Source organism: Halichoerus grypus, chromosome 7 (genome assembly GCF_964656455.1).
Source record: "Halichoerus grypus chromosome 7, mHalGry1.hap1.1, whole genome shotgun sequence".
In the NCBI taxonomy this organism is placed as follows: Eukaryota; Metazoa; Chordata; class Mammalia; order Carnivora; family Phocidae; genus Halichoerus; species Halichoerus grypus.
In genome coordinates this window covers 99,284,293-99,310,276 of record NC_135718.1, presented here as the reverse complement: position 1 = coordinate 99,310,276, position 25,984 = coordinate 99,284,293, and the positions used below count along the sequence as shown (strand labels likewise).

Sequence of the window (25,984 nt, the reverse complement as noted above, 5' to 3'; positions counted from 1 at the left end):
TCAATACATATTTGTTTTAGAGAGTATTATTTATGTTTTATGTCAAATTTATCAGTCGTTTTTTCTGCTTTTGAAGTCATACATAGAAAGGCCTCCCCCACATTTTGCTTTCATTTTCTTACATTGAAATATTCAGTCCACCTGGAATTTGACATATGGTGTGAGGTGTGGACTAGTCAGCTGTCACAACATCGTTAAATCCTCCCATGCTTTCATTGTTACTTCTCATTTATTAAATATTTGTCTACATCTGTGTCTGTTTCTGAACTTTCAATTTTATTCCATTGGTCTGTGCCAGCAAAATACTATTTTTATTATTGCACTTTATTTATACTTTGAAAAAGTTTTCTTGGTTTTCTCTTAAATTTATTCCTCCACGTAAACTTTATATGAGCTTACCAAGTTCTTTACCCCATCCCCACAGGATGCAAATGGGACCTTGACTAACGTTATAATATTTTTATAAATTACCATGGGACTGACATATCTATAACTGTGAGTTTCTGTCTGTGTATTTGGTATGCCTCTTCTTTTATGCAAGCAGTAGAGTCTTTTTTCATAGGGGTCTTGGACATAGTATATTAAATTTATTCCCATCAGTTTTTTATTTTGTTGCTTTAGAGAATTACTTTATTAACTCCATTAAAATTTTCTGCTATAAGCCAAGATGTTCATGTGATAAACATGCGATTACATGTTAATGTAACCTTATCTAAACTATGCACTGTGGTACGAAATTTTCACATACTTGTGAAATATAAAATTATAACAAATTTCATTTTTTAATCACCCAAAGTATTACATGTTTGTTTAAAGTTTTCACCTGTTTTATAAATATTCCATTTACTTTCTGATAGTTTAGGATCTATAGAGTAGGTTTGAATACAGACTATTGTTCAGTGAAACTGAAATATTAATTGTGAAATTTATGCCCATTAAAAAATATTATCAAAGTATGCCCATGATTTTGCTTGTACAAACTGAAATGGATTATTACTGCCTGTAGTTTACAAAGCCATTTACTAAATGATTAAAATCTTTCTAACCTAACTTCACAGGAGATTTAATTGTAAGTTAATGACTGTGTGGTTTAGAGAATTAACCAAAAACCAGAAGTCAGAGCTCCAGCAGCCTCCTCTCATGTGGCTGGTGATTCATAAATTGATGTGACCTTGGATAAGTCACTTTTTCTTTCCATGCCTCACTTTTTTTTTTTCTTTTTTAATTTTTTTTTATTGTTATGTTAATCCCCATACATTACATCATTAGTTTTAGATATAGTGTTCCATGATTCATTGTTTGTGCATAACACCCAGTGCTCCATGCAGAACGTGCCCTCCTCAATAACCCATCACCAGGCTAACCCATCCTCCCAACCCCCTCCCCTCTAGAACCCTCAGTTTGTTTTTCAGAGTCCATTGTCTCTCATGGTTCTTCTCCCCCTCCGATTTCCCCCCCTTCATTCTTCCCCTCCTGCTACATTCTTCTTCTTCTTTTTTTCTTTCTTAACATATATTTCCATGCCTCACTTTTATCAGCAAAATAGAATAAAGATTTCTGATATAATCAAGGGATGTTCTTCCAGTTAGGGATTAACTGTTTGTGGATTGTTACATTGCTTTAAATGGTAAGGTATTATAAAAACACTAAGAAGCCAGAATAGTTATCTGTTCGGAGGTCTTCAAAGTGAAATTCAGAGTGACATAAAGACAAGCTTTCTGATCAGGGAAGCACTTTATGCTGCTACTCATTAAGGGAACATCCTGTAGATGTAGGGTGACCATAAAATGTATTGTCTAATCCAGGACCTTTCTGAAAGGCAGCTCCAATCAGACAAGATGCTAGGACAAAAGGCATAAACCAGAACTATCATTGGCACACTGGGATTATAGGCTCTCTCTTTATATGGGAGCCAGGAAAATGGGAAAAGGTTACTTCTCCTTAATCCTTTCCTCATGTGATGTTTATTGAGCTAAGTTTATTTGTGTCAGATCTTAGAAGGTATTCCAGTTCATATTTTGTCACCATCTATTTTATGTACTTATTCTTGTAGCAAATGATTATAGTATGTATTACTTGCTGACATTGTGATAGGATTTCAGAATCACACGAGACATTTCTCCTATCCTCATTGAGCTCATAATAAGTTTCAGAGTTCAAGGATCTTAGCATGAAAATAGAATCTATTAGGAGCATTTGGACGCTCCTAATTGTGACATAGCCATTTTTGTGGATGTAGGAATAAATGACAGCATCTATGGTATGAGACATTCTATGATGTTATTTCACTGGTAATGCTCCTGATTGGTAGTAACTCTAAAGATCTTAAATTTGAGCTTTAAAGAAAGCGTTAATGGCAAAATATATAGCTAAACTAGTAATCAAAGAAATACTAGTTTTTTAATAAGGGCAAAGAATTTTTTTAAAATATCACTGTTCACTGCTGGTAAGGCTACAGTTAAACAGATACGCTCATATTGCTGGTGATAGCTACGTGGCAACAGGTATTGAAAGCCATGGGTTTTTTCCATTTGTTCCAGAAGTCTACTTCTTAGACTCTAACCAAAGGAGCAGGTGACAGCAGGACTACAAAATAGAAAGTTATCTGCACAGACGTTCATTGAAGGAGTATTTGGGGTAATTAAAGTCAGAAATGACGTGCATGTCAAAGGTGTATCTGATGGTCCCTCCTCTGAGAAGACTTTCTTGCTACCTGTTGTCTGCATCAGAGTTCCTTCCATATGTGTGTTTGCCTAGCAATTTACTTCCCTCTAATACAGTAGTGTAGCCAAGAGCTGACGTAGCTCTGCACGTGGGGCAAGTTACTCATTTCACCGAGCTAGGTTTCCTCATTCCATAAAATGAAGATAATAGCAGTGCCTGCCCTATCAGATAGCATAGTGCCTAGCACAGAGTAATTGCTCAACAAATGATAGCAATTATATTATTATTATTACAACCCATTGTCTTTTGCTTATATATATGTCCCCATAAGACTGAGTACTCATAGGGAAGAGAATCTGTCTTGCCCAGCATATAAAAGCTCCTCCACAAATCAGTTTTGAAGAATAAGAGGGAAGGTTTGGTGAAATAAATTATGGTTCATGCACTCCATGCAAAAGTATGTAACTTTTTTTTTTTTTTGAGGTTTTCAGCTTTTTATTTAGCATAGCATATCCAATATGATTCTTTTTCTCATTCTTAATATCAAAGTTTCAGAATCTCTCTTGTAATTGTAACAAAATACTTGTAACCTTTTTTTTAAATAATGATGATGGAGACCTCAGCAGTGGATTCCAGCCTTGGTTGCATATCGGAATCACCTAGACCATTTTTAAAATACTGATGCCCAGACCTATCCTTAGAGATTCTAATGATTTTTCTTTTGAAATAACTTCAAGCTTACAGATAAGTTGCAAGTACAGTACAAAAAAATTTTTTTCATGAACATTTGGGATTAAGTTGCCAACATAATGCCCCATATCTCTGAGTACTTTAGTGTGTATTTTTTAACATAAAAGGGCATTTTTCTACCTAACTACATTACGAGCAGCCAAGTTAGGAAATTAACATTGATACGTTGCTGCCATTTAATTTTTAAACCCCATTAAAATATCACCCATTGTCTCAATAATGTGTTTTAGTAGCAAAAGAATCCAGGTCAGAATCACTCATTGCATTTAGTTCTCTGCTTAATTTCTTTCAGTGTAGAGCTTTGCTCAGATTTTCCTTGACTTTCAGGACCTTGACACTTTTGACAGTAACAAGCAGAGATTCTAATATAACTGACCCATTTATTCGTTTGCTCATCAGAAGATTTTCTAGATGGTTTCTTTGTGCATTTCTAACAAGATACTGACACATTGATTTTGCCGAACAGCATATATTGCTTATACAAAGAGTCTTTTATTGGCTCCCCATTGTCCATGAAGCTGTGTGACGCCTGTTTGATTTTATGACCCAACATTGTGTATGCCTCCCTTCTGCTCCACTTAGCCTGAGCCCGCTGCTCACGAGCATCACTGATGATACTTCTTCCTCAGTTTTATTTTGTCCTTCCTTTATCTTTCCCAAAGCTTCTGTGCTGCTCATGTAGCTTCCGTAGTCAGTTCCCAGAACTGTTGTTTTCTGATTATCTTCACGGGAACAGCCAACACTTTACATGTACTGAAATTGAAATTCTCCAAGCTGCCAAATAAGTATACAGTAGAAAATGTGAGTATGTTTGAATTTTGAATTCTGTTCGTCAAAATGATATATCAGTCATTCATTCAGATACTTACATTTTTTTAAATTAAAAACAGCACTGGGGACACAGCAGTAAACAGGATACGTGCAGCCCCTGCCCTCATGGAGCTTACCTTTTAGGAGATAGCAATCATAGTCGTTGTTTTTTAGAATCATGAAAATATGGATCTTTCCTCTGTTTTTGTTTTCCAAATATTCTGTAAATTGGTTATATCACTTTTGTGGTTATAAAATAAGAATTTTTACAGTCTATAAAATAGGGGCGCCAGGGTGGCTCACTTGGTTGGGCATCAGTCTCTTGACTGATCAGGTCATGATTCTCAGGGTTGTGACATCGAGCCCGGCGTTGGGCTCCACACTCAGCTCCTTGAGATTCTCTCTCGCCCTCTCCCTCCACCCCTCCCCACCCCCACACATGCTCTCTCTCCCTCTCTCTCTCTAAAATAAATGGATCTTTTAAAAAGTTTATAAAATATTTCATTGTAGATATAAATAGACAACCAAAACAAATCTGAAATTGGATATATAATTATTTCTGCATTGATTCTTGTTCTGGTGTACTCTGGAAAAAAATTAATCAAGCATTAACCAGAAATAAACATAGGTATAGGAGTAAGATGATTGGACAGGCCTGGATTTCTTGGCTGTGGTTAGTATGGATCTCTGCATACACTGACACTCGTAATTTATCTTTAGTTTTAGTTTGTATCTCAAAGGAAGAGTTGTGATTTTCACTAGTACATTGTCAAAGAGGGAACAACTTGTCCAAAGACAAGAGCAAACAGCTTTCTCTAAGAGATTTAAAAATAGTTTAGTAAGGCTGAGACTTTGACCTTGAGGTGGAAAATGACAAGAGATAAGGCTAAGAAAGTCATAAAGGGCCTTGTAAAATCATGTTGAGACATCTGAACTTTATCCAGAGGGCAACAGGAATCCAAATAAATGTTTTACACAGGGGAGTAGCACAATCATATATGTGTTACAGGGATCACTCTGGCTGCAGGATGGAGAACAGATCAAGGGGGTTGGGGAGGGTAGGGGGAGAAGGTCAGTCTGGAGGGAGAGAGACCAGGTAGAAGGCTGTGAAGGTAATTTAGGGAAAGATTCTGGTAGCCTGAATGGATGTGGCAGTAGGAATAGCTCAAAGCAGTGAGCTTCAGAAGATATTTAGGGGGCTAGAACTGACAGCCTCAGAGACTAGTTGGATGTGAAGGGTAACCTATGGCAATGAGACAAGATTAACTCCTATCTCCAAGTGAAGACGATGGAGGCTACCATTGTTATCTGTGATACCCAAATTTCTGAAAACCAAAGTTGTTTCATAAATTTGATGGCAAAGGCTAACCTAATCTTATGTATAATTTTTCTACAACCCACTTAGTGTGATCGTTCACACTGCTGTAGAAGTATTAATGTATTAGATTATGTATGGAAAACTCCCCAGACTCCTGGTACAATATAAAATATATATACCATATACATTCAATGACTTTTATATAATATGGAGGATGCATACCTTATTACTATTCCAAGTTTCAAAATATCTGTCACCAGGAGTTTGAATAAAGGATAGTGGAGAAGGTTTGAAACAGCCATGGAGAAAGAGCTGATCACAAATAAAGATTTCTGGGTGATATTTAGGATTCAACTGATTTGAGATCCTATGTGTATCATGAATTTATTGTTTTTCTGAGGTACAGTTGGAATGAACAGGGATGAGGCTTTTGCAGATGGGTGCATGAGGCAAGAGCATTGAGGATGTTAGCGAGAGTGGTTGAAGTTATAAATAAGGGAAGATGTGATGGGAGAAGGTGCTAGAATAAAAGGAGAAAATCAAAAGGGACTGAAAGCCTTCTGAGGCTTACGGACACGGGTCCTGGAACAAATGAAGGCAGGAGCTGTGGTCAGAGTAGACTCGTCTAAATTTAAAATTTCAGAGGAGGAGCTTCTCATGGCGATGGTAAGGTTCAGGATGTGGCCATGGAAGAGGTGACCAGCATGGAATTGAAGTCACCAGAGATGTGGAGCCTTCAGTGATTAGTGAAATTAAAGTCCCCTGGGATCATGGCTGGGAGGCAGAGTCGAGAGGAAAACAGTGATCCAAAGCCTAAAGTTTTCAGCAAAGTAGAGACAGTGAACCTGAGGTGTGACAGCAGCAAGGAGAAGAGAGCATCTGGCCAGATGGCAGAGCTCAGAGTCCAGGTCCTACATGAGGGAGGAAGGAGAGCACTATTTCTACAATCCTGGCCAGAGAAACTTCACCCATGGCTCCAAAGAAGGGATGCCTTCAGGGATATCCGGGTTTCATTTAAGGCTGGGAGGCCTGGTGAAGAAGTTCAGGTTTCAAGGGAGTTTACTTTGAGACTGAGGGGCTGGAGGGAGCAAGGACAGTGAGTGACTGGTGGAGGGAAGAGGAACTCCAGAGCCATGGAAGAGTAACGAGATGGGGGAAAATAGGTGACCAGAATGGCCTCCATCTTGGTGGATGGGGTGTTACAAGTTACTAGTTGTTTTTCTGCCCCATAGTTAAGGGTTTGAATGTAGGCAGTCGGGGCCTACAACCTCAGGAACCCAGGCTCCACCTTCTTGTTCCTCACAGACATTCTTAGCTTGTTGCCTTGTGGTCCCCCCCGCGTGGTTGTTGGAGCTGCATTTATTACTTCTGTGATCCAGGCATGAAGAAGGAGAAGAGCAAGGGGCAAAAGGTGAAAAATACCAGCTCAGTCAGCATCCTCTTCTCTGCCCACTTAAAGGAGATTTTCCAGGAGCCCCACCCAGCAAATTCCGCTTATGATTTGCTTGCTAGAATTTAGTCCAATGGCCACCCCGTTCTTCAAGAGGAGCTGGTTAATATAGAGAGCAATGAGAACATTGCTACCTCCAACAAAATCAAGTTTCTGTTGGAAGGAAGAAAGGGAGAGTGAGCACTGGGGAGGGGAAGAGCAGCATCTGCCACAAATGGTCAATAAGAATAACAGGACTTTAGTTAGGACCAGCTTTCCACTAGAATTGGCCCCTGCTGTTCCCCAGTATGGTGGTTCTCAAGAGTCCTCCCCCCATCAGCAGCATCTGCATCACCTGAGACTTGGAAAATGAAACTCTCTGGCCCCACCCTAGACTGCTGACTCATAAACGCTGTGAGTCCGGCCCAGGAAATCTGCTTTATGCAGCTTTCCAGGTGATTCCGATGCCCCTAAGGTAGTGGGTTCTCTGCCAATAGCATGCATCAACATCACCTATGGAGTTTTATTTTTTTTAATTTTTATTTTTATTCCAGTATAGTTGACACACAGTGTTATATTAGTTTTAGATGTACAATATGGAGTTTTTAAAACTACATAAGCCTGGAGCTCTCTCACAGAAGATTCTGGTTAAGTAGGTTTGGGATGAGCTTTTTGGATCTGTGGAGGTTTTTTTTTGGGGGGGGTGCTTTATGTTGCAGGTAATTCTGATATAGATAATAATTAAACTAGCATTTGGAAACTACTGACATTTGTACCTTTTGGGGAAAAGTTGGCTGTGGTTCTGCTTTTGAGGAAAACCTAGACCCTGTCAGCAGGCCAGCAAAGAGATTATTTTACTTCCGGGACCTAGAATTGGAAACAGCAGCAACCTTTGGAATTTGAAGGGATCTGTAGCCTCTGTCAATGGATTTAGCTGCAGCCAAGGGTTATTACACTTCCAGGGAGGGCCAGCCTCTGAATGGGGGAGTTGGTGGCCTCTCGGGAAGGAGCCAGTCATGACCTGGTTGATTATCTGGATTTCTTGGTGGACATCTAAGTGTCAAGGCTGCCATATGCCCTTTCAGGGAATGACTAGAGGCCTGGTTGTGTGTGTGTGTGTGTGTGTGTGTGTGTGTGTGTACGCACGCACATTTGCATGTGTGTATGTATGCACTAATGCATTCTAAGGCTGACAAGGACAGAGGCCTTGGGTCTCACAGCTGAAAACAGTTTTCCTCAGGTTCTTCAAATCTGCACTCACCACTTAACATGGGCATGTGATGCACAGGTGAGCAGGGGACCGAGCCATATCTTTTTCCCCTGCTAATTGTGTAAGTGCCTTGAGGGTCTGGACCTCTCAGACTTTTGAATCTCTAGCCCCTGCCTAGCATACCATAGGCTTTTAGTCAATGTCCATTAAGTAAATACATGGGGAGCGTCTCATGAATGAGGACAGTGTGCCTCCGCCCCCATTCTCTTTCCATATGGCTGAAATGTCACACCCTGATGAGGTGAGCACCACTTTCAAGTGCCACATCCCACTACTTCCTCCATTTACCAGTTGCCAGAAAAGGCTACTGCTTCTTTCACTGCTGACTGTATGCAGCTAAAACCTGAGCTATGTGTAGGTGGAAAGCTGATGGTTTGCAAAGATTTTTTGTCCTCTCAAATGTAGTATCTCAAAAGTCTCTATGTTGACCTTAAAAATATCCTGAAAATATAATAAGCATTAGGCTATCAAATTCTAATTCTTTATGGCCCAATTAGTAGTAAAGAATTGATATTTTGTCAGATAAAGGGATCTTGGACTAAGGAGCAATTTTGTGTTCCCTCCTGTATCCTGTCATGTGTAGAGCTCATTTCCTTGTTAGAGTACTTTGATTACTTCTACCCCAGATAGTCCACACACTATCTCAGTAAGAAAGGGATCCTAATATTTCCCTCATTTAGCATAGGTAGGAATTTAGTATTTTATTCACGGCAATAATGGATCTCTATAAAATGCTAGAATAACTTATTCCCAATAGTCATAATAACTGTTACTTCATGGAAATTTCTTTTTTTTTTTTTTTTTAAATATTTGGTCTTTTTTTTTTTTTTTTTTAAGATTTTATTTATTTATTTGACAGAGAGAGACACAGCGAGAGAGGGAAGGAACACAAGCAGGGGGAGTGGGAGAGGGAGAAGCAGGCTTCCCGCTGAGCAGGGAGCCCGATGTGGGACTCGATCCCAGGACCCTGGGATCATGACCTGAGCCGAAGGCAGTCGCTTAACCGACTGAGCCACCCAGGCGCCCACTTCATGGAAATTTCTATATCCATTAATACCATTATATCCAGGCAATCATTATAACGACTGAAATCACATTCCACACAGGGAATTTTCAGGTCCATAGGTCCCTCCCTTTCTCAAATATAGCCCCACCTCCAGCTTTCTTTGCATTGGTTATCTTTTCAATCTGAAAAGTAACAAACCTTATGGATTTAAGGATTTAAGGATTATATTTAGTATGATTCCACTTTATTTTTTTATTGAAGTACAATTACCATATAATGTAAGATTCAGATGTACACATATTGACTCAACAATTCTATACATTACTTAGTGCTCACCACACTAAGAGCAGTTACCATCTGTCACCATATGACCTTATTACAATATTATTGACTATATTCCCTATGCTGTACATTTCATCTCCATGACTTATTTTATAACTGGAAGTTTATACCACTTAATCCCCCCTTTTTTTGTCCTTCCTCAAACCCACAACCCTCTGGCAACCACCAGTCTATTCTCTGATTTAAGAGTGTGTTTATTTTTTGTTTGTGTTTTTGCTTTTCAGATTCCACATACAAGTGAAATCATATGGTATTTGTCTTTCTCTAACTTATTTCACTTAGCATTATGCCCTCTAGATCCATGCATGTTGTCGCAAATGGCAAGATCTCATTCCTTCTTATGACACAGTAATATTTCACTGTTTAAAGATATCACCTCTTCTTTATCATTTATCTATCGATGGACACTTGAATTGCTTCTGTACCTCCACTATTGTAAATAATGCTGCAATAAACACAGGGGTGCATCTATCTTTTCGATTTAGTGTTTTTGTTTCCTTTGGGTAAATGCACAGTAGTGGAATTACTGGATCATATGGTAGTTCTATTTTTAATTTTTTGAGGAACCTCCATACTGTTTTCCAGAGGCTGTGCCAATTTGTATTCCCAACAATAGTGTGGGAGGGTTCCCTGTTTTCCACATCCTCACCAACACCTGTTATGTCTTGTCTAAATGATACTAGCCATTCTGACAGGTGTGAGGTGATACCTCATTGTGGTTTTGATATGTATTTCCCTGATGATTAGTGATGTCAAGCACCTTTTCATGTGTCTGTTGACCATCTGGATGTCTTCTTTGGAAAAATGTCTATTCAGGTCCTCTGCCCATTTAATTGGATTATTTGTGGTTTTTTGGTGTTGAGTTGTAGAAGTTGTTTGTATATTTTGGGTATGAACCCCTTTATTGGATATATAATTGCAAATATCTTCTTCCATTCAGATTACCTTTTTGTTTTGTTGATGGTTTCCTTTGCTGTGCAAAAGCTTTTTACCTTGATATAATTCCAATAGTTTATTTTTGTATTTGTTTCCCTTGCCTGAGGAGACATAGCTATTAAAAAAAAAAAAAAGTTGCTATGTCCGATGTCAGAAAAATTATTTCCAGTGTTCTGCTTTAGGATTTTTATGGTTTCAGATCTCAGATGTAGTCTAAGCCATTTTGAGTTTATTTTTCTGTATGTTGTAAGAAGGTGGTCCAGTTTTACATATAACTGTCCTGTTTTCTAAACACCATTTATTGAAAATACTGTCTTTTCCCCATTGTTTATTCTTGCCTCATTTGTGTTAGAGTAATTGAGCATATGAACATGGGTTTATTTCTAGGCTCCCTACCTGTTCTATTGATCTATCTGTCTACTTTGTGCCTGCTTTGATTGCTATGGCTTTGTAGTATGTCTTGAAATCTGGGATTGTGATAACTCCAGCTTTCTCCCTCATCTCAAAATTGCTTCGGCTATTCGAAGTATTTTGTGTTTCTGTACAGATTTTTAGGATTACTTGTTCTAATTCTGTGAAGAATGTTGTGGGTATTTTGATGGGGATTTTATTGTATCTGTAGCTTGTGATATTAATTCTTCCTGTCCATGAGCATGGTATATCTTTCCAATTTTTTGTGTCATCTTCAGTTTATTTCATCAATATTTTATAGTTTTCAGGGTACTGGTCTTTCTCCTCCTTGATTAAATTTATTCCTAGGTATTTTATTATTTTTGGTACCAATTTAAATGGCACTGTATTCTTAATTTCTCTTACTCCTATTTTGTTACTAGTGGATAGAAACAACAGATTTCTGTATATTAACTTTCTATCATGTAACTTTACTGAATTTGTTTAGCAGTCCTAATAGTGTTCTTGTGGAGTCTTTAGGATTTTCTATGTATAGTAACATGTTATCTGCAAACAGTGAGTTTTACTTCTTCCTTACCAATTTGTATACTTTTTATTTTTATTGTCTTGATCACTGCATCTAGGATTTCCAGTACTATGTTGAATAAAAGTGGTGAGAATGGACCTTCTTGAAAGGAAAAGTTTTCAGTTTTTCACCATTGAGTATGATGTTAGCTGTGGGTTTGTCATATATGGCTTTTATTATGTTGAGGTATGTTCCCTTTAAACACACTTTGTTGAGTTTTTATCATGAATGGATGTTGTATTTTGTGAAATGTTTTTTCTGCACTTATTAAGATGATCACATGCTTTTTATCATTTCTCTTAATAATGTGATGTATCACGTTGATTGATTTATGAATATTGATCCATCCTTGCATCCTGGGAATAAATCCCTCTTGACTGTGGTAAATGATTTTTTTTAATGTATTGCTGGATTCAGTTTGCTCGTATTTTGTTGAGGATTCTTACACCTATGTTCATCAGAGATCTTGGCCTGTAATTTTTTTTTTTTTTTTATGATGTCTTTATCTGGTTTTGGTGTCAGAGTAATTAATGCTGGCCTCATAGAATAAATTTGGAATCTTTCCTTCCCCTATTTTTTAGAATAGTTTGAGAATGGGTATTAACTCTGCTTTAAATGTTTGCAAGAATTCATCTGTAAGGCTCTGTGGTCCTGAATTTTGTTGGAAGTTTTTTTATTACTGATTTAATTTAATTGCTAATAATTGGTCTGTTCAAAGTTTCGATTTCTTCCTGATTCAGTTTTGGAAGGTTGTATGTTTCTAAGAATGTATCCATTTCTTCTCGGTTGTCCAATTTGTTGGCATATAATTTTTCATACTATTCTCTTAGAAACTTTTGCATATCTTTGGTGCCAGTTGTTATTTCTCCTCCTTCGTTTCTAATTTTATTTATTTGTGTTTCTTTTTTTCTTGATAGTCTGGCTAAAGGTTTATCAATTTTATTTATCTTTTTGAAGAGCAGCTCTTAGTTTCATTGATCCTTTCCATTGTCTTATAGTCTCTATTTCATTTATTTCTGCTCTAATCTTTATTATTTCCTTCTTTCAACTAGCTTTGGGCTTGTTTTCCCTAGCTCCTTTGGTGTACAGTTAGGCTGTTTATGTGAGATTTTTATTTTTTCTTGAGATAGGCCTGGATCATTATAAATTTCCCTCCTAGAATTGCTTTTGCTTCATCGAAGGTTTTTGAACCATTGTGTTTATGTTTTCATTTGTCTCCATGTATTATTTTAATTCCTCTTTGATTTCTTGGTTGACCCATTAATTTTTTAATAACATGTTTTTAGCCTCCATGTGTCTGTTTTTTCGAGATTTTTTTCTTGTAATTGATTACTAGTTTCATACTGTTGTGGTTGGAAAAGATGCTTGATATTATTTCAGTCTTCTTGTATTTGTTGAGACTTATTCTGTGGCCTAACATGTGATCTATCCTGGGGAATGTGCCATGTGCACTTGAAAAAATGTGTATTCTGTTCTTGGACGGAATGCTCTGTATATATCTATTAGGTCCATGTGGTCTAATGTGTTGCTCAAAGCCACTGTTTCCTTGTTGATTTTCTGTCTGGATGATATATCCATTGATGTAAGTGGGATGTTAAAGTTCCCTACTATTATTGTATTACTGTCAATTTCTCCCTTTATGTCTGTTAATATTTGCTTCATGTATTTAGATGCTCCTATGTTGGTTACATAGATATTTACAATTGTTATATCCTGTTGTTGGATTGATCCCTTTATAATTATGTACTGTAGTTCTTTGTCTCTTGCTACAGTTTTTGTTTTAAAGTCTACTTTGTCTGATATAAGTTTTGCTACCCTGGCTTTTTTTGTTTCCATTTACATGGTATGTTTTTCCATCCTTTCACTTTTAGTCCATATGTGTCTTTAGGTCTGAAATGAGTCTCTTGTAGGCATCACATTGATGGGTCTTTTTTTTTTTTTAATCCCTTCAGTCATTCTGTCTTTTGATTGGAACATTTAGTCCATTTCTATTTAAAGCAATTATTGATAGTTATGTACTTACTGCCATTATGTTGTGTTATGGGATTTGGTTGTTTATTTGTTTTGTTGTTGTTGTTGTTTTGTAGTTCTGCTCTTTTCATTTCTCCTTCTTTTGCTCTCTTCCCTTGTGGCTTGATGGCTTTCTTTAGTGTTATGCTTGGATTCCTTTCTCTTTATATTAAATTCAAACACATTCTAAAAGCACTAAATTGTTACTCCCCTCTCCCCATTTTATGTATATAATGTTATATTTTACATCTTTTTGTTTTGTGTATTCCTTTCCTAATTCCCTTCCCTAATTTTTGTAGATACAATTGATTTTACTGCTTTTTTGTTTTAACCTTCATATTGGCTTTATAAGTGGTTAATCTATACCTTTATTATATGTTTGCTTTTACCTGTGAAATTTTTTTTCATAATTTTCTTACTTCTAGTTATGGCCTTTTCTTTCCACTTAAAGAATTCCCTTTAACATTTGTGTGAGGCTGGTTTAGTGAAGATAAACTTTTAAAACTTTTGTTCATCTGGGAAATTATCTCTCCTATTCTTTTTTAAAAATTCTTTTAAAGATTTATTTATTTATTATTTCAGAGAGAGTGAGAGAGAGCACGCACATGTTGTGGGGGGCAGAGGGAGAGAGAGAATCTCAAGCAGACTCCCCACTGAGCATGGAGCCTGACTCAGGGCTCAGTCTCATGACCCTGAGATCATGACCTGAGCCGAAATCAAGAATCAGATTCTTAACTGACTGAGCGACCCAGGAACCCCTCTCTCCTTCTATTCTTAATGATAATCTTGCTAGGTAGAGTATTCTTGGTTGCAGGTTTTCTCCTTTCAGCATTTTGAATATATCACTCCACTCTCTGCTGACATGCAGAGTTTCTGCTTAAAAATCAGCTGACAGCCTTATGGGGTTTCCCTTGTATGTAACTGTTTATTTTTCTCTTGCTGCTTTAAAAATTCTCTATCATTACTTTTTAGCATTTTAATTATTACATGTCTTAGGACGGTCCTCCTTGGGTTCATCTTGCTAGGGCTATTTGTGCCTTTTGGACTGGGATGTCTGTTTTCTTCCCCAGATAAGAGGAGTTTTCAGCTATTACTTCTTCAAATAAGTTTTCTGCCCCCTTCTCTCTCTCTCTCTTCTCCTTCTGGGATCTCTATAATGTGAATTTTATTACATTTAATGATGTCACTGAGTTCCCTTAACCTGTCCTCATTTTTTATTATTCTTTTTTTTCTTTTTGCTGTTCAACTCAGTTGCTTCCCATTTTCCTGTCTTCCAGATCACTGATCTGGTCTGCATTCTCTAATCTGCTGTTGATTCCCTCTAGTTTATTTTTACTTTGAGTTATTCAATTCTTCAGCTCTGACTGGTTCTTTTTTATACTTTCCATGTCTTTGTTGAAGTTTTCACTGAGTTCATCCACTGCTTTCTCAAGTCCAGTGAGTATCTTTATGACCATCACTTTGAATTCTTTATCAGACATGTTGCTTATCTCCATTTCATTTAGCTCTTTTACTGTGATTATGTCATGTTCTTTCCTTTGGGACAATTCCTCTGTCTTCTCATTTTGTCTTTCATTGTTTCTATATATTAGATAGGTCAGCTACATCTCCTGGTCTTGAAACGAGTGTCCTAGTGTAAAATAGGTCCTGTGGTGCCCTCCAGCACAGTGCACCCTGGTGTCTAGAACTAGGTGCTCCAGGGGTGTCTCCTGTGTGGGCTGCATGTGCCCTACTGTTGTGGCTGAACTGTGACTGCCTTCAGCCCAGCCAGCTACAATGACCTACTTTGTCTGCTGTGGGCATACCGGGCAGGGTCTGATCCCTGGGCTATTGATGGGCCTGATGCTGCTGTGGTCATTGGTGAACAAGGCTGCTGTGGACTGATTGGTGGACATGGTCTCATTGGTGGACTCTCTATCTCCAGTTACCCTCTCTGCCACAATTGTGGGCACACCAGAGGGCAGGGCTTCTCCCTGTGCGGCCAACTAAGTCTCTAGTTGGTAGATAAGGCCAGTAGACAGCTCAGCTATCTGCAGTTAGCCTCTCTGCCACATTTTCATGAGTGCCAAAGGGCAGGGCCTGCTCCCTATATAGCCAGCTAAGAGGCCAGGCTGCTGGAACTGTGGGCACACTGGTGAATGGAGTTATCTCTCTCCCTCCCCAGGGCAGGAGTTACTTTTGAGTGGCTCTGATCCCTGCCAGGGCTGCCTTTAGGGTATGGTGGGGCAGTTGCTGCTTTGGAGGGATGCCTGTTGAGGTGGGCAGGTTGGATGGGGTGGATCCACAGAGGAACATGGAAGCAGGAACATTGTGCTAACAGGGTAGATGGAGAGTGTTAGTGCTGGCTCCCACAAGTGTCCAACTATCTAGACTGGGGAGCGGAAGAGAAATGGTGCCCACCAGCACTTTTTTCCCTGGATAAATCTGAAGGTCCCTGCCCCTCTGACACATGTTCTAAGATTAGTCAGTAACTTCATACATACCCCAAGTGCTTTTCAAACTGCTGCTTCTGTGTTGTGTGTTGTGTCTTGAGCTCGATTATTTATCATTCAGGTTCTTTAAGAGTAGGGACTCCTACCCCAGATTCTCATTGCCCTTCAACTCTCCCAGAATTAAGCCTACTGATTTTTAAAATTCTGAATTAAGCCCTGATAATTTTCAAAGTTCCCAAAGTTAAGCCCCACTGGTTTTGAAAGCCAGGTGTTACAGAGACTCATCTTCCCAATACCAGTACTTTGTCCCTGGTGTGCCTGGGGAGGGGTCTGCTCCTCTGCTTCTCCATGCTTGTGATGTCCTTCCTGTCTGTGGTTAGTCTTGTTAGGGATTTGGTTCCCAACTGTGTGTCCACCCCTCCTTTTGTTTTCAGTGTGGCTTCCCTTCTACAAGGGGGGTCTGTTCTGCCAGTTTTCAGGTCATTTTCAGAGTTACTTGCATAGATGTACCTGTTACCTTGGTGTGTAGGTGGGATGAGGTAAGCCCAGGATCTTCCTTTTTCTGATTGATCCCACCTTATATAGGCATGTATAAAGTCATTCACTATAGATATTAGGAAATATATCAATTTAATTTTGGAAAGATTGGTTAATTAATAAGTATGTAAAATCCATATAAAATAAATAGATGCAATTATTGGACTAAAAATAACCTTAAAGGGACATTTAAGAATCTCTAAGCATTTTGTCTCAGCACTTTCTCATCCTCCCTGCCTATTCCCTAGTAGTGGTTCTCAAACTTCAGCAGTGGCGGAATCCCTTAGAGGCCTTTCCAAGCCCACAGCTCGCTCTACCCCAGAGTTTCTGATTCAGTAGATCTAATTTGCATTTCTAACAAGTTCCCAGTTAACACTGATACTATTGGTCCAGAGTACCACACTTTGAGAACCACTGCCTTAAGCCAAAAGCCACTGCCCACTCTTATACTATTAGTTGAATTGTTTGTTCTCTTGGCTAATTGTTCTCAGATTTGGGATTTCATAGACTAGGAACCTTTCCAAAAACAAATCAAGCAATGAACAACTGTAACTCCACACACTGGGGATACATATAAAAATCAACTTTTAAAAATTTGCCAAATGAGGACATTAAAAAAAAATTGTTTCTCATCATCACCATCATTTTGTTTTGAAAGGACATTTAATTGCCTGTGTCATTTCATATAGAATAATGGACTGTCTCTTCAATTGGATAAATTCATCTTTACACAAAGCTCACTTTATTGCTATGCCATGCTAAGGACATGATAGTGGAAGCAATTTGCTATAGGTACAGGCAAAAACATGGTTGCATTTTGTAGGTAATTTTAAAGCAATAATAGAATCTACTAAAAGTTTGTCTGCTTTTTATTTTCACCATGTTCAGGCAGTTCCAAACAACGTCAGTGAGAATATATTGCCTTCTCCCCAAGGTGGACCACTACTGCCTAGTCCATGGTTCACCACTGCTTTATTGTCCTGATTTTTCCCATTTTGCCAGAGAGTAGTAAAATGTCATCCTGGACCAGCATCACCTGGGGAATCGTGGGCAGAAGCCTTTAGGCTAAGTTACATGTGATTATGGAGTCTTTGGATTCTTAATTATACTGGAATTTGATATGGAAAACACAATTACGTTTCTTGGGTCAAAGAGAAATATAAACTATCTGAGATTTCTTTAGTTTTGAGAGGTGATTTTTTGCATATTAAAGAAAATTGTTAAATTTTATAAAACATGCTCGTAATACAGAGAACAAAATTCTTTTCTAATTGTTTGGAGAGGGTAGAGTCTTCTACTACTTGTACCACCAAAGCTCGATATTTAACTATGACTAACTGACAAATGAAGGTAGAATATTCTAATTCCAAGTAGAAAGCCAGAGATTTTTCTGTAACATTCAGTTCAACATAATATGAAGAATTAAAAATTACTTTTGTCTCTTTAATCTATGACTGATTTTTAAGTTATTGAAATGTGTGTGTATACATTTTATTTCAGTTTCATTCATTTGCTGATAAGAATGTGCAGTCATTTGGTAGGTGTTGTTTTGAGGACACAAGTATTACATAGTCCCAGCCTTTGAGGAATTGAATGTTTAGCTAGGAAAACAAGATAAATACATGTATAATGTCAAATTGTAATATGAAATCAAATACTAGCATAAGAGAATGTAGCCGGACAGTGAGTGTATGATGAAGTGTCAGAAACACACAGGTGTGAGGAGAGTTTAGTGGAGAACAGTATGGCTGACTGAAGGGATGAGAGGAATCTCATTAATGAAGTGGCATTTCTTGAAAAGGGCCTTGAAGAATAAGGTAGATTTTTATATACAGAGAGGAACAGAAAATGGCAGGCTAGTTGTGGGAGAATCTCCCAAATCTAGTTAAAGTGGAGAGTTCCTTTAGTACTCTATGGGAGATAAATTTGGAAATGTAAATTAGGCCTAGATTATGAAGACATCCGAAGCTGCCTTTCTGATGACAATATTGAACATTAGGATAATGATGATAAAAATAGTAACTGCAGTTTACTGAGCGGTATATACCAGGCACTATACTAAATGGTTTACTGCATTATCAACAAACCCTAAGGGGTAGCTCCTATTATCCCCATTTTACACTTAAGGCAGCACTTAAGTTTCCTGAAATAGTTTCCTGAAGTGGCTTGGCCAGCATCATACCACAAATAAGTGGCAGGGAGCTGAAATTCAAACCTAAGTGTAAGTCCCAAATCCTACTTCTATCAAGCAAACTGGGCTAGGGATGGCAAAAAGGTTTCAAGTGACAATTCTTGATTTGCTGATAAGATTCCAAGACCACAACTAAATAGACAAAAATATGCCGTGATGGGATACTAATGTCTGCCGTAAATGAGGAGGGGAGTTTGTTGGTATGTGTGGCACACAGTGGCTACGTAAGCTCTGGTTTCTGAATAGGGCAATGATCCAATAAAGTGGAGTTTCCAAAACGTTAACTAGGCAGCAGAGTTTAAGTGAACAGATAATAGGAGTAATGGAAGCACCTAGTGACCTAAAATATTTAGAAACATTCTTCTACTTCAAGAAATCCATTTCTGCTAGAAAAAGTACAATTCTTGAAATGAGATCCATCTCCTCCACTAATCTACGCTCAGCGAGAATGGTGACCTTGCATGTTTTATTCATTGCTTAATTCCCCAGTGCCCAGGTGCTCAGTACATTTTCCTTAAATAAATAGAGTATTATTAAAAGTAATGATTAAAATAATAATAAGCACTTATTTTGTGCCAGACACTGGGCTAAGTGTTTTCAGTAGAGCAAGTACATCTGGAGCCAGACAATCTGGGTTTGAATTCCAGTTTTGCTGTGTACTAGCTATTTAAGCAAGTGGCTTAAACTCTTGTGCCTCAATTCTCTCATCTTTAAGATGGGAATAATAATAGTACTTATTTCAGAGGGTAGTTCCACGAAATAAATTAGTCAATACAGGCATACATTGGAGATACTGTGGGTTTGGTTCTTGACCACCACTATAAAGCAAGTCAAATGAATATTTTGGTTTTCCAGTGCATATAAAAGTTACGTTTACATTATATTGTAGTCTATTAAGTGTGCAATAGCGTTATGTTTAAGAAATGTACATACCTGACTTTTAAAATATTTAATTGCTAACCATCATCTGATCTTTCTGCAAGTCATAATCTTTTTGCTGGTGGAGGGTCTAGCCTCCGTGTTGATGGCTGCTGACTGATCAGGGTGGTGGTTACTGAAGATTGAGGTGGATTTGGCAACTTCTTAAAATAAGGCAGCAATAAAGTTTGCCACATTGATGGACTCTTCTTTTCATGAATGATTTCTCTGTAGCATGCGATGCTGTTTGATAGCATTTTACCCACAGTAGAAATTCTTTCAAAATTGGAGTCTATCCTCTCAAACCCTGCAACTGCTTTATCAGCTCAGTTTAGATAATACTCTAAATCCTTTATTGTCATTTCAACAATCTTCTCAGCATCTTCACCAGGAATAGATTCCGTCTCAAGGAACACTTTCTTTGCTCATCCATAAGAAGCAACTCCTCATCTGTTCAAGTTTGATCCTGAGATTGTGGCAATTCAGTCCCATCTTCAGGTTCCACTTCTCATGCTACTTCTCTTACTGTTTCCACTTGCAGTCTTGAACCCCTCAAAGTCATCCATGAGGGTTGAGATCAACTTCTTCCAAACTCCTGTTAATGTTGCTATTTTGACCTCTTCCCACAAATCACAAATGTTCTTTTTCTTTTTTTTTAAGATTTTATTTATTTATTTGACAGAGAAAGAGATCACAAGTAGGCAGACCGGCAGGCAGGCAGGCAGAGGGAGAGGGAGAGGCAGGCTCCCCACTGAGCACATAGCCCGATGTGGGGCTCGATCTCAGGACCCTCAGATCATGACCTGAGCCGAAGACAGATGCTTAACCTACTGAGCCACCTAGGCGCCCCAATCACAAATGTTCTTAATGGCATCTAGAATGGAGAATCCTTTCCGGAAGTTTTTCAGCTTACTTTCCCCAGATCCATCCCCATCTGTGGTAGCTATAGCCTTGTGCAATGTATTTCTTAATTAATAAGAGTTGAACGTTGAAATGACTCCTTTATCCATGGGCTGCAGAATGGGTGTTGTGTTAGCAGGCATGAAAACAACACTAATCTTACTGTCCATCTCCATCAGAGCTCTTGGCTGACCAGGTGCATTGTCAATGAGCAGTAACATTTTGAAAATAATCTTTTTTTTTCTGAACAGTAGATCTTAACAATGGGCTTAAAATATTTAGTAAACCATGCTGTAAACAGATGTGCTGCCATGTAGGCTTTGTTGTTCCATTTTGAGAGCCCAGGATGAGTAAATTTAGCATAATTCTTAAGGGCCCTAGGATTTTTGGGTAGTAAATGAGCATTGGCACCAACTTCAAATCACCAGCATCATTAGCCCCTAATAAGAGAGTCAGTGTGTCCTTTGAAGCTTTGAAGCCAGATTATTGACTTCTCCTCTCTATGAAAGTCCTAGATGGCATCTTCCAAAAAAAGGCTATTTCATTTACACTGAAAATCTGTTGTTTAGTGTAACTACCTTCATTAATTATCTTAGCTAGATCTTCTGGATAACATGCTGCAGTTTCTATATCAACACTCGCTGCTTCACCTAACACTTGTATGTTATGGAGATGGCTTTTCCTTGAACCACATGAACCAAGCTCTGCTGACTTCAGACTTTTTTTGTTGTTTGTTTGTTTGTTTGTTTTTTACAGCTTCCTCACCTCTCGGAGCCTTCATAGAGTTGCAGAGAGTTAGGGTCATGCTCTGGATTAGCCTTTGTCTTAAGGTAATATTGTAGCTAGTTTGATCTTCTGTCCAGATCACTAAAACTTTCTTCATACCAGCCGTAAGGCTGTTTCATTTTCTTATCATTCATTCATGTGTTCACTAAAGTAGCACTTTTAATTTCTTTCAAGAGCTTTTCCTTTGTGTTCACAACTGGGCTACCTGTTTGGCACAAGAGGCTTAGTTTTTGGCCTGTCTCAGCTTTGGACATGCCTTCCTGACTGAGTTTAATCATTTCTGCCTTTTGATTTAAAGTAAGAGGTGTGACTCTTCTATTTACTTGAATACCTAGAGACCCACTATAGGGTTATTAATTGGCCTTAATTCAGTATTGTTGTGTCTCATGGAATAGGAAGCTCCAAGGAGAGGGAGAGAGAGAGGGGAACAGCCGGTTGGATGGGGCAGGCAGAACATACAACATTTATTAAGTTTCCTGTCTTATACAGGCATGATTTATGGGACCCCAAAACAATTACAGTAGTAACATCAAAGATCACTTATGGCAGATCACCATAATAAATATTATAATAATGAAAAAGTTGAAATATTGAGAGAATTTATCAAAATGTTGACACAGAGGCATAAAGTGAGCAAATGCTGTTGGAAAAATGGCTTCGATAGACTTGCTTGATGCACGGGTGCTGGAAGCCTTCAATTTGTAAAAATACCCCGTATCTATGAAGCACAATAAAGTGAGGTATGCCTGTATATGCAAATCATTAAGAATAGGAAATGTTCAACAGATATTATTGGTTATTATATTTATCATTATTATCGTAATATTTACCATTACTTCATTTGGCCACGGGAAAATAAATACATCAGAGTCAGAGGGGAGGCTAACCTCTATGGTATACCCATTAAGTGTCAGGCCTGTTACCCTCTTTCACAAACAGTATCTCAGTTAAGGTAAAACTCTAAGTATAATTTCACTGTCAGAAACCACTTAATTCTGTTTTTACCAAATGCAAAATTCCTACAGACTGGGTTTCAAATAATATGATTTTAAAAATAAAGGAAGCTTTTCCTCTTTTTGTGTAGCTCTTTATGACTGAACATCAGATTATATTCCTTTGCAAGAAATCCAGAGGCCCAGTTGCTAGCCTCAGTGCTGTAGTGGTTGAACCTGTGTTTTCATTGGCCTGCCCTCATTTCATTATATAAACTCTAGTGTCTGTCACTGGCAGTAATATGAAACTCATGGGTGATTCCTTTTTCAGCTAAAGTTTGGGAAGCAAAAGCTAGATGAGCCCATTGGAAGGGGGTCACATATGTGTCTTGTCTAGACAAGCAAGACTTCCCTTTGACGAATATTAAAAACAAAACCAAAACTTTCTTCTAGCTGCACTGAATTGTAGCCCTTCACTATGATGATCTTCAGTAATGCTGACATATTAATTTAAATGAGTATGGTCAGTTCTTGATTGTTTACCATAATGGAGAAATGAAGAGGTTAACAAGTGCCCTTGAAATCCAGAGCGATACCAGCAACCATTTCTCCATTAGATTGCAACCTCTTCACCAAGTGACATGTTACTTTTTTGGTGATGAGTATCCAAGTAGATTGCTCTTTTGCTCTTAAATTTCTTTTTCTTAGCCGTCTCCTTACAGACCACAAAATATTTGTTGTGGGCTTAAAATAAATATTTTATGATTGAATGAAGGTGATTCAGAACCATGAAGGAGGGACCCAAAGTCACAAACTAGAAAGAAGTTAAAAGGGGTGACTCATCCCACAACTATATAATCTGATTTGATAAGATTATATTTTAACCCAAATCTAATCCTCTAGCAATAGACAGAAATGTGTAACCTAGGGGCCCCTTGGTGGCTCAGTCAGTTAAGCGTCTGCCTTCGGCTCAGGTCGTGATCTCAGAGTCCTGGGATGGAGCCTCAAGTCAGGCTCCTGCTCAGCAGGAATTCTGCTTCTCTCTCTCTCCTTCTGCCCCTCCCCCCTGCTTGTTTTCTCTCTCTCTCATAAATAAATAAATAACATCTTAAAAAAAAGAAACATGTAACCTAAACAGTAACCTCTCTGGGTTAAATGTTATTTAAAACTAATAAATATGCTCACCAGCACTCTTATTTCTAATAATCCTAGAGTTGAAAGAACTTCCAGAATATCATTGGTATAGTATCTGTTGCAGAGACATCCTGTAAAAGGAAAAAGGTACCAAGTCCAGCACACATTGGGGGCACACAGCTTTGATCCTGATGTCAAGTAAGGGAGACAAACTGCCCTGTTGAATCTAAGAGATCTGTGTCCCTTCACCTAGCGAACCTGATAACACTCACATTACTACCTACAGAGGCTCCCTGCTCACTTCAGTTCCCTGATGCTGAAAGAGTGAGGAGGAAGGTATAACCACCCACTCATTGTCCTTTGCTCTCTGCAGTTTGACCCTGAACTCTTGTCTTTGGTCTGCGCACTGCTCCATTTTTTTAGCAAGTGACTAAGCTTGATCTGGGTTAATAAGTAACTTTCAGGTGACTATTTAAAAGCCCTTAGAGAGGACATAGAAAGGAATGTAAAACATCAAATTCATCCTCTTTTTCATTCATAAAATATTACTGCTACTCTCACTTTTGTTTCAGAGTAAAAGTTGCTAAACCAGATGTTTTTTGCCCGTTAGACAGTTATAGACATTTCCAGGGCTTTGGGGGGTGGGCAGGGGGGTTGGGTTTTAGTGGTTTTTTGCAAGATACAATTTTATTCCTGCCCCATCCTCCAAATCTTCATCTGACCCACAAGAGTGATTCATATTCCTTGTATTTAAATATTTTTATCCTTACTATGTGCTATTATTCCTAACTTCAGTTTATTGAGTGCATTCACACCCTCCCTTCTGTGTGGTGCAATCTTTTAAAAATTTGTATTTGAGTACAGTTGACACACAGTGTTACCTTAGTTTTAGGTGTACAACATAGTGATTCAGTTTCTCTAAATGTTATGCTGTGCTCACCACAAGTGTAGCTCCCGTCTGTCACCGCACATCACTATTACAACACCGCTGACTACATTCCCTATGCTGTGCCTTTTCTTCCAATGACTTACTCATCCTATAACTGGAAGCCTGTGCCTCCCATTCCCTTTGACCCATTTTGCCTATTTCCCCCACCTCCTCCCCTCTGGCAACCATCACTTTGTTCCCTGTGTTCATAGGTCTGATTCTGCTTTTTATTTGTTTGTTTATTCATTGTTTTTTCAGATTCCACATATGAATGAAATCATATGGTATTTGTCTTTCTCAGTCTGACTTATTTCATTTAACATCATACCTTCTAGGTCCATCCATGTTGTCGTAAATGGCATGATCTCATCCTTTTTTATCACCATGTAATATTCCATCACTGTGTGTGTGTGTGTGTGTGTGTGTGTGTGTGTGTGTGTGTGTGTGTGTATCACAACTTCCTTATCCATTCATCTATTGGTGGACATTTGGGTTGCTTCCATATCTTCTCGACTATTGTGAATAATGCTGCAATAAACATAGAGATGCATATATCTTTTCGAATTAGTGTTTTTGTTTCATTTGGGTAAATGCCCAGTAGTGGAATTACTAGATCATATGGTAGTTCTATTTTTAATTTTTTGAGGAACTTCCATACTGTTTTCCACAGTGGCTGCACCAATTTACATTCCCAACAATAGTGTGGGAGGGCTCCCTTTTTTCCACATCCTCGCCAACACCTGGAAAAATGTCTATTCAGGTCCTCTGCCTGTTTAATCAGATTATTTGTGGTTTTTTTGGTGTTGAGCTGTAAAGTTGTTTATATATTTTGGGTATGAACCCCTTTATTAGATATATAATTGCAAATATCTTCTTCCATTTAGATTACCTTTTTGTTTTGTTGATGGTTTCCTTTGCTGTACAAAAGCTTTTTATTTTGATATAATCCCAATAGTTTATTTTTGCTTTTGTTTCCCTTGCCTGAGGAGGCGTATTTAGAAAAACTGTTGCTACAGCTGATGATGTCAGAGAAATTACTGCCTGTGTTCTTTTCTAGGATTTTTATGGTTTCAGGTTTCACATGTAGGTCATTAATCCATTTTGAGTGTATTTTTGTGTAAGATGTAAGAAAGTGGTTCAGTTTCATTCTTTTGCATGTAGCTGTCCAGTTTTCTAAACTTCAGTTATTGAAAAGACTGTCTTCCCCTATTGTATATTCTTGTCTTGTTTGTCATAGATTAATTGACCATATAAATGTGGGTTTCGTTCTGGGCTTTCTATTCTGTTCTATTGATCTATGTGTCTTAGTACCAGTCATGTTTGTGGCTAAGTTTAAAAGATAGCTATGCTATGAAATTTATTTGCATTAACTTCTTCATGTCATCTGCTTATTAATTTTGTATTTTCATGTATTTGTATGGTAGCCACATTAACTAGCTTTAGAGGGTACTTGCTCTGTGCCAAGCTTTGTTCTAAGTGTGTGTTCCATGCAGGAACTTATGTAAATCTCTGTGAAGTAAATATTGTCACCCCATTTACAGATGGGAACTAAAGAACAGAAAGGTTAAGCAACTTTCCCGAAGTCATACAGCTGGAACATGGCAAAATGGAGATCAAACCCAGGCAGCCTAGATCCAGAATTTACACATTCTAACCTTGTCACCTTTATGTTATCATCTTAAACATAATGAGCATTACTTTTCTAGAGTTGGTGA

General features: G+C 38.1%; 1 protein-coding gene across 5 annotated transcripts in view; it reads left to right on the top strand.

The window, feature by feature from the left end:
- Positions 1-25,984, top strand: part of NME7 (NME/NM23 family member 7) — a 271,885-nt gene that overhangs the window by 218,970 nt on the left and 26,931 nt on the right. Inside the window, exon 12 of one of the 5 annotated variants that reach the window (XM_078077927.1) lies at positions 21,246-21,319. The exons of 2 other annotated variants lie outside the window; for them this stretch is intronic. In XM_078077927.1, coding sequence (XP_077934053.1) covers positions 21,246-21,272 — 27 coding nt within the window. In that variant the 3' untranslated portion in view covers positions 21,273-21,319. Of the gene's footprint in view, positions 1-424; positions 576-21,245; positions 21,320-25,984 lie in introns of those variants that run through there. 2 more of the 5 variants (XM_036098025.2, XM_078077928.1) reach the window with 2 other exon arrangements.